The following is a 14088-nucleotide window of genomic DNA, read 5'->3' on the forward strand; positions in this document are numbered from 1 at the left end:
ATCCAAGCGAACGCACCATCCCAAGGGCGGGCCGTGCTAGAGCAGAATAGATTTGTAATTATCTAAATCCTCTCTCCAGTCACCGAAGTGTGTCTCCAACTTCACAGAGAGGTGTACTTTCTGATTTTTAATAACATTAATTTATTCGTAATTTACAAATATAGAATTCTTCAAGAAAAATAGGTTAATCTTTTTCCATATAGTATTTTTGTATTACCCGTTTGTTTTAAAAGTGCTCAAAGTATTTATTTATTTATTTATTTATTTATTTATTTTGTCATCAGCACTAGCCTAAATTACCAAAATTATGAAATGTTTTAATCCTTCTGACATTAACATTAATACTGGCGATTAAAATGTCCATAAAAGTATACTACATTCTGGAATTTTTCATTTAAAAAAAGACTGCTGAGCTTGAATAAAGGTCTGATCACAATTTGCTCGTTGTTCTGGGTCCTAGACTCCGGGGACTGCGCTATCGCTCTTCTTGGACAATGAATGGGCAGAGCGGCCGTAAAACTGGAAACTGTGGCACACATCTGTCTGTATCTCGACGGTGATGTCGAATTTTTACGTTCTAGAACATGTTTGAGCAGCTTTTAATTCGCCGGGTTCTAATGGAGTGCGTGCGAGAGAGAGAAAAATACCGGTGAGACTTGTTAGCTGTTGGTGTAACGTGGGCGTGTTGTACGTGAAACTATAAACTGCTCAAGCACTTTTCACTCGAATGGCCACCGATTCGTGCTTGTCTTCCGACAATTTATCACTTTAGCTACCATGTGTCGGCAATTAACGTTGGCGGAGGATGTGTCCATCGACCGGACTGACTGGTAAGTTGTTTAAGCCTACATCGGCATGGGGCAGCGCTTCTAGCATGAATTGCATTTGTTAAATGATTAAAACCAGGTAGCCTACGCTTTCTTTCACTAAGGAAACAGTGTTTTTGCCATTTTCACTTTGAATTTGTGTTGTTTTGATGAATGCGTTGCCCTGGCACCAGTTGTATGCCTTCTGCCTTCTTTATTCCCCGCGGCAAACTGAGAGTCTAGTCTACTTTTTGATCAGTCTGTAAATTAATGTCTCTGGAACTTTTTGGCACTTTTCAAATAAAAAAATCACCCCAGTCTGAAGTTGCTACTTAAAATGGTAAGTTGCTACTTTAAAATAAATTTAAAAAAAAAGTATAATAACCATCAACTTTGAATGTTCAGGTTAGGTTCTACAAAGCATAATGTATTGGGCACTTTCACAGTTTGTAAATGCATAAAATTCACTCCAGTCTGAATATGCAACCCTAAAATGAAAACATATTTGTATCCATCAACTGTGAATGTTCAGGTAAGGTTCTACAAAGCACCGCGGTCTACAAAGCGTATCCGGTTGGGCAACTGAAAGGAATGACGTTCCGCGGATGTCTGTAACCCAGCAACACTTTCAGTGAATGGCCGGTTGAACAAATCCTATTACTTACAATAGTGACATTGCTATAGACAAGCAGAAATGTCATGCTGAGGCGATAGTATTTCTAAGATTGTTCCAAACGAACTCAAGCGGGATATGGTGGGCCCCTCAGAACTTTTCCTCGAACACGGAACTTGCTATTAATAATTACGTAAAAGAATATGCTAGTTCGTTACATATGGTATCAATATTGATACAATGCATTCAATTATTAGACATAGTACTGTTCTTTGTATGAACTATAAATATATTTATTCAAGTTTCTTAGGTAGATATCCATACATTATTACCCTGAAATGTAAAAACGAAATAAGGCTTCAACTGCACAAACTACTAAGTAGAGTTCTCGCCATTGCTTATTTCGATATAACTCAGTTATTTATTGCATTCTGTTATGTAATAAAACTGATGATGGAGGAGGTTACAATTACGAGCACTGTGTATGGAAATTGTGATCGTGGCGACTGTCCCTCCTTAGAATAATAAGACTTCCCAAAGGTAGCTCGCCCGTTCCCCCAGGCTACCTAAACTTAGACTTTTATTTTTGTATTTGAATGGTTATTAGACCGGACAAACGATCCGCATGAAAATCGATTGACAGTCTCGAAAATAAACACTGGGCTGTGCCAGTTGATTTATTGTTCATTTATATATTTACCTGAATGTTTACCGCACCCTCAACGGATTGGATACGTCGGAGAGGGTGCTGTTTACGCACGCGCGAAACCAAGTCTCCTCCCTCTACCTGAGAATATCCCACCTGGATCCAACTAGACGGAAGTAGTTCGCAGAGATTGAGCAGCCAACGCTGCTTACTGTGAAAAGGGTCCTGTCGTAGACATCACCAGATTTAGTTTGGAATAATACTCCCACGTTGTAAGGGTGCTCAACGCACAGTTTGAAAACGTTTGAGCTATTTTTAAAATGCTTTTTGTGCCGGGTATTGTGTGTTGATGTGGTAAGTCATTTATAAGTGTTTAAGCAATAGCCTATACATTCGGCTTATCTCAGCTATTCCGTCTTTTCCAGTTGTACACGGTAGCCACATTTTGGTATGGTATGGTGTTTTTAGGCTAGAAACGGTGAAAGCAGACTTATATTTTTTGTCACTATGTCACAGGTTGGTTAGTGTAATACATTGGAGTTTGACGCGTCTGTTGTCAGTCGATTCATTTATTTCCGTAGCCTATGTCTGTTATCTTCTGAAGTGTCCGTCGTTTTTATATTAGAATATGTTCTTCTCGCTTTAAATTTAGTGAAATGAAGACTTTGAACTTTTTTTGAAAATGCATTTCATAGCCTCTGTAATATACTTAAATGATGTTAATGTCCTATCATGCTGAACTATTTAATGGGATCAAATAAAACATTTTTTATATTATGTTGTGACCTGGTTAATTCTTTAACACCTTAGTTAGACTTGCTGTTTGTATGAGCCTAAAAAACAAATAAATAATAAAAAGTCAATAATCTGTATTATATATTAGGTCAGTACTATAATTAATATTTCTATCTTTTCATTGTTTTTTTTAGTCTCGGCTACAAATGATGTTACCAACTTCACACGTTTTATGAAACCACCCCAGAGCAGCCTCTGAATTTGTTGGACGTCCCCTGAAGGCATGACTGTCTTTCGCCGGCTACTGAGGCGGCGGCTGCAGCCCTGGAAACTGTTGATTGTGGCCCTCATTTTTCTCACATCCCTGTTCCTGATCCAGCGTGAAGTAGTGATGGAGACTCAAGAAGACGGCCCCTTGTTGGGGGGGATCGCGGTCAAACGGGACACCGTGTTGGACATGGTGATAGGGGCCGTCCATAATCTGGGGGGCGGCGCGGGGCCCAAGATGCAGATCAAAGCCCCCGTCCGTAAGCCGGACGACGCGGACGTCTCCTGTTTGCCGGGCCGGTACACCGCCGCCGAGCTGAAGCCGGCTTTGGAACGGCCGCCCCAGGACCCCGGCGCTCCGGGCGCGTCGGGGAAGCCCTTCCTCACGGACGAGCTGAGCCCCGCCGAGCAGGAGGAGAAGGACCGGGGCGAGAAGAAGCACTGTTTCAACCTCTACGCCTCCGACCGCATCTCACTGAGCCGCGACTTGGGGCCCGACACCAGGCCCCCGGAGTACGTGCTCGGGAATGTCCCGCCACTTCACACACTGCTGCCAGTGTCAATCTGTTCCGCATTTAGTGTTACTACAATTAGTGCCTGGAGGAGAAACGGCTCGGTGCCAAACTTCAGCATAACCAGTAATGCCAGTATGGAATATAGCAGACCTGGGTCAAATACGTATTTGTTTTGGATTCAAATACTTTTCTGTGCTCTATTGATCTTGCCTGGTGTAATTGAGCCTGCCAATATGACTAGAAGGTGGAGTTTTCACTTTCTGAGAGTGTTTCCAATACACCAGACAAGATCAGTAAAGCATAGAAAAGTATTTGAATCCAAAACAAATATGTATTTGATCCAGGTCTGGAATAAGTCATGTGGTTTTTTTGTGTTTTTTTTGGCACTTTTTGAGTTGGACTGGAAAGGGGTGATGGAATGTTGGTTAGTTGGCACTATTATATTTATGTGATACTGTGATATAAGCATATTTAAATTTTTATCATGGAAGTACTATTTCATATGGAAACAGCACCATCTGGTGATAGGATGTATAAAGTGGTCCTATATACTCATTATATCCAACTAAGGCGGTTTATGGTGAAGCACATTTATTCAGCAATTTACATTTTAAAAAGACGGCGTAATTTTAATGGGCTTATAATACGAGGGAGGCAGGTTTGATTTCTGAGTCCGAGTGCTCTTGTGCCCCTGAGCAAAGTATGGAGATTTTTCCACTTAAGTATTCAACTGTTTAAATTGGTAGTAAATACATAATGTAAGCTATCAGGGCATTTGAACACTGTAGTCGGTAATGTAAGGAGTAAAATACTGCAGTCAGGGAAGTGATCAGCCAGTTTCATGTTCTGTGTCCATCAGATGAAAATTTGAACCATAACTACCTATGACTACCTAATGTTTATTTTTTCAAAAAAATGTTTTATTTGAGTTTCCTAGAAGCTATTTAGCATAATTTGGCTATATTTTTTTTCCCAAGACACTGTCTAATTGGTATTGGTGATGGAAAAAAAAGACCTGGTGTCTAATTTTCTTTTCTACAAGCAATCTGTTTATATCGTTTGGCTGGAATTTTTTTATAATGTCCCAATATATACGTCTTTGGAGAAAGAACTAGTAAACACAAGAGGCCACTTCAAGAGGGAGTGTAATGAGGTGTGTTTTTAAACTCCTTTGCAGATGCATAGAGCAGACCTTCAAGCGCTGCCCGCCCTTGCTGACCACCAGCGTGATCATCGTGTTTCACAACGAGGCGTGGAGCACGCTGCTACGCACGGTCTACAGCGTCCTCCACTCCTCCCCCGCCATCTTCCTGAAGGAGATCCTGCTGGTGGACGACGCCAGCGTGGACGGTAAGACGCGGGCGGGGAGACCCGCGCGGTCTCCGGGATCCGGGACGTGTCGGGAGTTGGAGCAAAGCCAGCATTTTCCAAAAAAGGCAATCCAAAATCAATAAACAACAACTGGGGAATCTCTTGAGTGCTGAATAAATAAATAGAAAATGATCAGGCTTGTTAATGGTGCCTGAGGAGGAGAATATGGTCTCGAACATACGTTGTGTGTCAGCACATATACAGCAGTGCAGTTAGCCTTTTTTGCTCCTGTGGCTACTTGTGCGATTTAAGCCTCATAAATTTCAAATTTCATTTCTTCAGTACTCAAGAGTTTCACTGTTTTTTGTTTATTCTCTGTGATTAGACCACACGCTGCTTAGCTTGTTGACAGAGAGTATGAGGAATAGCAGCGGAACAGTAGTTACAGCAGAGGCACAGTAGAGGCACAGGGGTTGTGTGGAGGTCGGCACTCTCGTACACGGAGCTCTGGCCTGAGAGGCAGAGTAAGATGTCCTCTCTGCTTGTCTGCAGCGTGTCCTCCAGCAGGAAATGGGCCTGCTGTATTTATTCAGTAATTAAACGATTCCCTTTCCTTCCAGTGGAAGCACTGGCCGGGCCGTCTTGGCAGCAGGCCACGCTGGGCTTTATCGCTGGGGGCGTCTCTCTCATCGTATCTGCGTCCATAGACAGCAGCCCGGCAGAAAGGACGGTCCGCTGTGTGTGTGTTTGTTTGTGTGTGTCTGTCTGTGGGTCTGTGCATGCGTGTGTACTGGTATACCGTACATGATGAACTGTTAAAATTTTTGTGTCCATTAATGTCAGTGAAAAGCAACCATTATATTGGGATGTTTAAATGGCTTCTATTAACATCTTCTAGTAGTGTTTGTAGATTTGTTTTAGTGTTTGTTGTAGTGTTTGTTTGTAGATTTGTTGTAGTGTTTGTTTGTAGATTTGTTGTAGTGCCTGTTGTTGTGTTTGTAGATTTGTTGTAGTGTTTGTAGATGTGTTGTAGTGTTTGTTGGAGTGGTTGTAGATGTGTTGTAGTGTTTGTTTGTAGTGTTTGTAGATTTGTTGTAGCGTTTGTAGATGTGTTGTAGTGTTGGCTAGAGTGTTTGTAGATTTGTTGTAGTGCTTGTTGTAGTGTTTGTAGATTTGTTGTAGTGCTTGTTGTAGTGTTTGTAGATTTGTTGTAGTGTTTGTTGTAGTTCTTGTTGTAGTGTTTATAGCTGCTGTGTAAAACGCTCACTCTCTGGGTCGCTGCGTGCCCACAGAGGCCCTCCACGAGCAGCTGGATGACTACCTGAAGCGGCTGCACCTGGTGCGGGTGCTTCGGCAGCGGGAGAGGAAGGGCCTGATCTCCGCCCGGCTGCTGGGCGCCTCCGAGGCCACCGGGGACGTCCTCACCTTCCTCGACGCGCACTGTGAGTCTTCCTCACCGACGTCAGTTGGCGAGTCCTCGGGTGGTGGGGAAACGTGGCGTTCTACCCGAGCCACGCCCTTTCAGGAATCCTACCCGGCGCCCACGTCACTCTTTAAACAAGCCACCGTCGTGCTAGTTATTTTTAGACATGCTTTGTTTGTTACAGATGACTATCTTTGCAAAATATCTTACCATACAACTTTTTTTTTGTTTCTCCTTTCAGAACAGGTTATTTAGACTAATAATGTCTGCAGCAGCCTTTTACATCAGTCTGCAATATTATATTCAGCATAATTTCATCAAGAAATTGATGGCCATTTTGATAGAATGCGGTTCTGAATCTCCCACGTTTTCAGCTTGGCGTGTAGCATACTGTTGTTAAAATTGGATTATGCAGTGCACTCAGGCAATAGCGCGTCTGAAGGGCTGGTCAGGTGACCAGGTCCCCGTTGTTAACTGGCCTGAATGTGTGTCGCAGGTGAGTGTTTCCACGGATGGCTGGAGCCCTTACTGGCCCGAATAGCCGAGAACTACACAGCGGTGGTGAGTCCTGACATCACCACCATCGACCTCAACACGTTCGAGTTCATGAAGCCCTCCCCCTACGGGCAGAACCACAACAGGGGGAACTTTGACTGGGGTCTGGCCTTTGGCTGGGAGAACTTGCCCGACCACGAGAAGCGCAGGAGAAATGATGAGACTTGTCCAATCAGGTGAGACACTCTGTTTTTGAACGCTCACACTGTCCGTGAAAGCACACCGTTAAAAACATGAAGCTATAAGTATCAGAGCTAAAGTCCCTGATTATTTTCTTTAGTTTTCCACTGGAAAAAATGTAAAGTATTTCTGTTTGCCTTTTAAACTTTTTTCCTCTTCATTTGAAAGTCTTTATGCAGTATCATAGTCGGACCTGTTTTGGATTACGTGTGATTTAAAATAACACACATAACGTGTCTGTTACAGGACACCCGCGTTTGCTGGGGGGCTGTTTTCTATCTCGAAGGAGTACTTCTATCACATTGGAAGCTACGATGAAGCAATGGAAATCTGGGGTGGAGAGAATATAGAAATGTCTTTCAGAGTAAGTTTCCACTTGCTAGAAATCAGTGTTATGTTGGAGCCACACCTTCATTAAACCTTCATTAAATCACTACATTTTCTATGCATCTCAGTAGGGAACCAAAATAAATACATATTTTTTAAGATTATTATTATTATTGCTGTTGGTATTTATTGTTTTAAATTATAATTAATCTAAGAGTATCTCTGAATAGAATGGAAATGGTTAGTTCTGTGTATTTCAGGTGGCTATTTGATTTCTGACCAGGTTCTAACTGAATTAAACACCAATTAAAGCCACTTCTGTATAACAGCTGTCTCTTGTACATTGTTTTATAATGTCTATTTTTAATATAAAATGAAATAATAACTGATGTAGAAGTAAACATTCTTGCAGATGAACAAATAAGATTATTTAGCCAAAAGCCCCAAGAATTTCTAAAAGCAGCTGAAGTCTCCATATATTTGTCACTGTCAGACATTCCATATAATTAGTCAAGCACCCTCCACTGACTTTGTCTGTTACTCCTCTTTCTCAGTTTTTGTGTGTGATTTTTGGAACTGTCTCCCTACTCAATCAGGAGATGAGTTGTTCAAAGGGCAATTACTCAGAGTATTGGCACTGAGAGAACCAAATCTCTGTTTAAGTCTGTTAATATTTGCAGATTCCAGTCAAATGATGGAGAGCAGTTCAGCTTTGGAAAAAAAAATGTTGCTCTGGAACTGTCCTTGTTATTCCTGTGTGAATCCCCGCCCCCTCTTATGATTGACAGCGGCAGAAACAGGTTTGTTGTCATGTAGGTGAATGCTAGTCTTCTAAAGGAGTGGCTGGTGTTGTGTACGCAGGTGTGGCAGTGCGGGGGGCAGCTGGAGATCATCCCGTGCTCCATCGTGGGGCATGTCTTCCGCTCCAAGAGCCCCCACACCTTCCCCAAGGGCACCCAGGTGATTGTGCGCAACCAGGTGCGCCTGGCCGAGGTCTGGATGGACGACTACAAGGAGGTCTTCTACCGGCGGAACCACCTGGCCGCGCAGATGGCCAAAGAGGTAGACGGCAAATCTATATCTTATAACCGCTTATAGTGTTGTTTGTAACTGTAGAACTCTGGCTGTGTCCCAGTAAGAAGGCAGCTGCCTCACTGCCTGCATCCCTAGCAGGCGGCTACCTCTGAAGTGTCCTAAAGGTAAAGGAACCTCAAAAGGCAACCAATTTGGGACGCACTTTGAAGGCATGATGACGTCACAGAGCGTTCAGTACCCATGTGATATAAGTGTTTATTGTTACAGCTGATGGCTTTCCAACTGAGAGACCCAACTTAAATATATACTAATTCTAGTTGCAAGTATTGTAGTCGCAAGTATCCTGATTCTCTATTTAAGGGGGGGAAAAATTACTTTTACATTCTACATAATTAGCCACTTCAGATACTTTTTTTGTTTTGACCAAATTATCATGTTTGAGTATGCTGGCTGGATAGCCAGGTTAACACTACGTTAGGTTTTTCTATTGGAAAGATTGTTGGTTTGAGCTGCCATTAACGTGCTGGAAGTGAGAATTGCAAAGACATATGGGATATCCTTCCTGCTGAACCATGAATCAGATGTTGCCTTCAGACTTAACCAAAATAAGGCACCTTAGAAGGATGCATTTTTTGATGACTTCGGTTCGGGACATGCCTGTGAAAGACAAGTGTGGGAAATGGTGCGTTCAAACGGTGCAGCTGACTCTGCATTGGGACCCAGCCACTGTCTACAGACGTGACTCATCTCCGAGAACCCCAGCTCTGACTGGGCGAACCTGTTACAGCATTAATCAGCTCCATGCCTCTCCTCCTGCAGGCCTTCACTGTGGAATGTTTTCTTTGCGCGGGCGAAACGCGGCGAACGCGTCGTCTTTGTTTTCGCAGGGGCAGGGGGGCCCGGCCTTTGGCCACTCTCCTCTCCGTGCCGGTCCACATTTTAGCAGGCCCACGCTGGGCTCTGCGCTAGCCTTCGTCTGGACAAAGTCTGAACAGAGTGTAACCCTCACTGACTGAAGATGCGAAGAAGAGAAGAGTTTTTCGCTGAGAGAGGGGGGAAAAAAAAGCCATACCCAGACCACTACGCAATCCGTGAAGCTGCAACTCTTAACGGCTTTTTGTTGTCGTTCTGCAAAAACGGCTTCTTTGGGCTCCTTGACTCCAAAGTAGTGTCTGGAGATTTGTACGTTACAGAAAGGTTTACTTTGTACACCCCTCAAGGGAAAAGAGGCAGTTGCTGCTCTCTTCAAATATCCCCTGAGTCCTCTTAACAACTTAAACTTTGAGACTTTACTTGAGCTTTTCATTTGTTGTGTCAACACAGGCTGGTTTCGGTTCAGCTCAATATTTGCTCCGCTCTTTTTGCGAAAGATGTTTATGTGGGAGGAAACCAATATCCATGTAATTATGTAAATAATGACATTAAGTGTGTGATTAATGATGCCCACTGGCAAATTAGCCTTGTATAATATGGTATTAACCCCCCTTGAACCTTTTCATATTTTGTCCTGTTATGCCTTAACATTTTAATGCAATTAGGCTCTTTTCCCCATACATCAGCACAATAAATTCAACACATTTACGGCACAAGAAGATGTATTTATTTTCATCTTTATGCATTGATTTATTTTAGACCGTAGCATTAATAATTGTTAATAAAGTTCTGCCGGTTTGATTCCACTCCTTAAACACAGCTGGGAAGCACCATGCTGGGCTCATCATTTGAAAGCTTTTTCTATGGCAGTAAGGTCAAGTCTTGTGTTGCGGGTGAAGATGTGCTAGAGGGCGATACAGTGGGTTCTTTTTTATCTAAGGATCAGTGTTCACATCAGAATGAGAATGTACAACATGGGGTACTGTGCTCGGGGCCAAATGACCTGGAATTCCATGGTTAACTAGTCACAGAAAAGCAGTAATTGAGGATGACCTTGGCTGAGAGATGGAAGTTTGTGATTACGTTAGGGAAAGTTTCCCCCCCTTTCTGATGCATAACTGGGATTGTTTTTGCAGAGGTCCTTCGGTAACATCTCGAAGCGCGTGGAGCTTCGGGAGCGTCTCCAGTGCAAGAGCTTCTCCTGGTATCTGAAGACCGTGTATCCTGAGGTCTTCATGCCTGACCTCAAGCCTGTCCGCTCTGGCTCGGTAAAAAATCATCTGCTTTAACTCATCGGTTACGTGCTGTGTAATAATGAAAACCTGCATGTCTTGGGGCTTATAGTGGGAAAGAGTGGATAGCACTGGCCGATGGATAGATGGATGGATGGAATGATAGTTGGATAGGCTAGATAGATAGATAGAACCGTATATGGTACATATGGTACAGTATGAAAGCAAAACAAATCCATACAGAGTGCCTTTGAGTTCTTAAGCATACTGCAGAGCTGGAATCTCAAACCCCGGCCTTGTCTCATGCTGGTTTTTGGCGTGTTTCAGAACTCAAGTGCTTAATTTAAGTAATTGCTTGTCTAAAGAGCCCTCACACCGTGTTTACAATACCTAACTTGGCTGCTGATTGAAATAACACCACAGAAAAACTGCGGCGATGTCGTTGGAGAGATTGGACTTCCGGGTGTGCAGTCTGAGATCCCTGGCTTGCTATCTGAGGCCTTGTCACTGAAAGAGCATTCCTGTTCCCTTTCAGGTGAAGAGCATTGGCAAAAACCAGTGCTTGGATGCCGGCGAGAACAACGAGGGCGCTAAACCGCTAATCCTGTACCCCTGCCATGGGCTTGGAGGAAACCAGGTGTGCTTGCTTTAGAGGAAAACCGCCTCCCCTCAAAACTCTCCCATGTTATTCTCTTCTGGTAGTCCTGTTTTTGACCTAATTTCGGTCATCAGTTAATTTATCTGTATACCAACAACCAGCTGAGGTGATAAAATGGAGGGGTGAGGGGGTGCTCTATTTCATGAGCAACATCCTTCTAATCTTAACTGAATATTTGCGCTAATCTGTCAGTATTTTGAGTATTCGACGCGCCACGAGGTCCGGCACAACATCCAGAAGGAGCTGTGCCTGCATGCCGCGGAGGGAGCCCTGAAGCTGGAGGAATGCCAGTACAAGGGCCACAGCACCTTCCCTGGGCCCGAGCAGAAGTGGGAGATTAAGAAGGTGACGCTCCAGCGCACGTGCCACGCCCTCTTCTCTCTTTCCCCTTGTGTGCTCAGAGAGCACTGGCCGTGTTGACGGAGCAATAGGTAACTGGAAATCTAGTGTCCAAAAGGAAGAGCTGCAATCTCAACCCAAAGCATTGGGCGGGAGGCAGGAATACACCCTGGACAGGCCATCTAACTAATCCGATTATAGATAATGCTAGACTAGCTAGCAAAATGTCATCATCAAATGTTCTTTTTGGTCCTGCTATTCAGTCCTAACTTACTTATCTTACGTTAACTAACGAGAAGAAGAGTATCTGCAGTCCTGGAGGGTCGGTGTGTATGCAGGTTTTTGTTTCCACCAATTACCCTGGCTAAATGAGCTAATTGGCCGTATGCATCAAGACTGGTTCACTTGTAGGTTAGATTACAGTAAAACTTTTCATATAGGGAGATATGAACAGTCTTTGGATGTCATTCATGTGCTTGTCAAGAAATGTTGCTAAAATGTCAGCCGGCATAAATGCTTCCGCTAATTAAATTATTAAGAAGTTGGCATGAAATCCAGAAACCGGTATGGCCCTTCTTTCCCAAACTCTGAAGTAGGCTGATGTTCACTCTTATTTTTTTCCATGACTTTCATCTCTCTGCCAGGTTTCTTGGGTCTAATGTTAGTACTTGTTGGGCTTAGCTGGCTCTCTGATGGAGCCGTGCGCTTACCAACAAAGTCGGCCATTTCATCACTGTAACTATAACTGGCAACCGGCTGTGCATTTCCCTCATGAGAACCTGATGGGCTTGCTATTGGCTCAGGAGCATTGTTGGAGGCGGTAACCCCAGTCTCTGATTTCACACAAGGCATGGCTTCTGGAAATTACGAATTTGTAGTCAATGTAATGTTTTGAGGAAAAGCAATACTTTTACTCTGCATCTTTCTGCAAGCACCGTAGGTGTCCTTTTTAAAATGATTTGTCTGGGTTACAGAGTTAGGTACTGGACCTTTATACACTTAATTCTTAAATATAAAAGTAGTTTTTCATGTTATATACACATGGGGTTAAAATGTGACCTGAATTCCCAAAATGTCAGATTCTCCTAATCACCAAAAAGCTTTCTTTTTGTATGTTTTAAGTCAGTAAATAAGAGGAGAAAGTGAAATAAGAGCATCACAGCACTCTTGTTATCACAGTGCTTTCCATCTCCCACTGTTCTCTGTCCCCTTGTGCTCAGAAGGGATTTATGCTAATTGGACATTTATTTGACATCATAAGAATGCACTGTGCATAAACAAGTATGCGCAGCCTGTTCCTGACAATTGCTCTGCCACTGTGAATACAGATACTATACTGTAAATTATAGATATTTGAGGTATAAAAATGCATTCATTAGTCAATTTGCAGAGTAAAAGTACATCGATGCAATGCCGAATCAGGCAACATACATCTAATCTTAACAATTTATTTGCAGTAAACCTATTTTCCAACGTTAGAGCCTTATTTTGCATTTCAATATATATTTCCAGATTCCAGATGATTGTATATTTATTTATTTATTTGTTACTTAATTGAACTTTTTCGTTTCTTTATTTTTAGAACAAGCTGCTGTGGAACCATGGGTGGAAGCAGTGTCTGAGTGCCAGAGGAGAGCACCCCACCCTGGAGGACTGCAACCCGTCTGACAGCTTCCAGCTTTGGGTCTTCACCTGAGACGCCCCCCCCCGGGACCCTGCAAGGACATGGAGATAAGTCCCTTTCCAGAGCCGCTGATGGACTGGATTTCTCATGTTTACCATTTTTTTTCTTTTTTAAATTAATTTTTGTATGGATACACGAGCACACAGAATCAGTTTTTTTTCCTTCTTTTTTGGAGGGCGGGTGGGCGTGGCAAATATTGCATTCTACGATGCAACAAATGGGCACTTAACTTACTGTACTTATGGCTTAAAGGGGCGTGGCCTTACCTCAGGAGAGAGGCGGGTCTTGTGGTGAAAGGATTTGTGGAGAGCAGGAATTTTCAGAGAGGAGAAGCTCTGTCTTGTGGCGACAGATTTGATAACCAAAATTGGTTCTTGGATGCCAATCGCGGGACACAATGAGTGGTCTTTTGGACATAGCCTTCAAGTCTCCAATTTATGAGAATGTCCATATGTGATGTTATTTCAGCCAGTGGAATCAAATATGGCAGCTATCAACAACTGGACGTAACTGGGATGTAACTTCTGTTTGCAATAATGTAATAATACGATGTTCTGGTAATGAAAGCTTTGCGTTAACATCAGCAAAGCAAAGTACAATAAAGTAAAAAGACTGAAAACTGAACATGTTTTTTAATAACTTTTTTGTTTCATTCTTTCATTTGGTATACTTTTAATACACCATTGATTCCTATTTTCATCTATACTATTTGTCTGTTTTCCAAGATATCAAATAGCTAGCTTGATAGCTAACTACCATACCTGCATTGAATCCAGCAATAAAATGTCCTGTTTGGGATTTCCTGTGTTAAATGCATCCTGGCGATGAACATGCTTAAATACATAAATGTAGCTATGGTTAATTATTGTAAGAAAGTGTGTAATGTGAA

General features: G+C 42.8%; 1 protein-coding gene across 3 annotated transcripts; it reads left to right on the top strand.

The window, feature by feature from the left end:
- Window positions 1–441: 441 nt before the first annotated feature.
- On the top strand, window positions 442–13823 carry LOC118213668 (polypeptide N-acetylgalactosaminyltransferase 3-like). Of its 3 annotated transcripts, XM_035392687.1 has the most exons (12): window positions 442–649; window positions 773–830; window positions 2995–3580; window positions 4760–4932; window positions 6186–6335; window positions 6813–7047; window positions 7298–7415; window positions 8240–8440; window positions 10423–10554; window positions 11054–11155; window positions 11369–11521; window positions 13098–13823. In XM_035392687.1, exons 3-12 carry the CDS (start codon window positions 3084–3086, stop codon window positions 13209–13211), a joined length of 1875 nt encoding a protein of 624 aa, XP_035248578.1. In that variant the 5' UTR covers window positions 442–649; window positions 773–830; window positions 2995–3083; the 3' UTR covers window positions 13212–13823. The 3 variants fall into 3 exon arrangements, with proteins under 3 accessions (XP_035248578.1, XP_035248580.1, XP_035248579.1); XM_035392689.1 differs by lacking the exons at window positions 442–649; window positions 773–830 and adding an exon at window positions 857–1146; XM_035392688.1 differs by lacking the exons at window positions 442–649; window positions 773–830 and adding an exon at window positions 2256–2419.
- Window positions 13824–14088: the final 265 nt, after the last annotated feature.

The sequence above is a fragment of the Anguilla anguilla genome, chromosome 15 (genome assembly GCF_013347855.1).
Source record: "Anguilla anguilla isolate fAngAng1 chromosome 15, fAngAng1.pri, whole genome shotgun sequence".
NCBI lineage: Eukaryota > Metazoa > Chordata > Actinopteri > Anguilliformes > Anguillidae > Anguilla > Anguilla anguilla.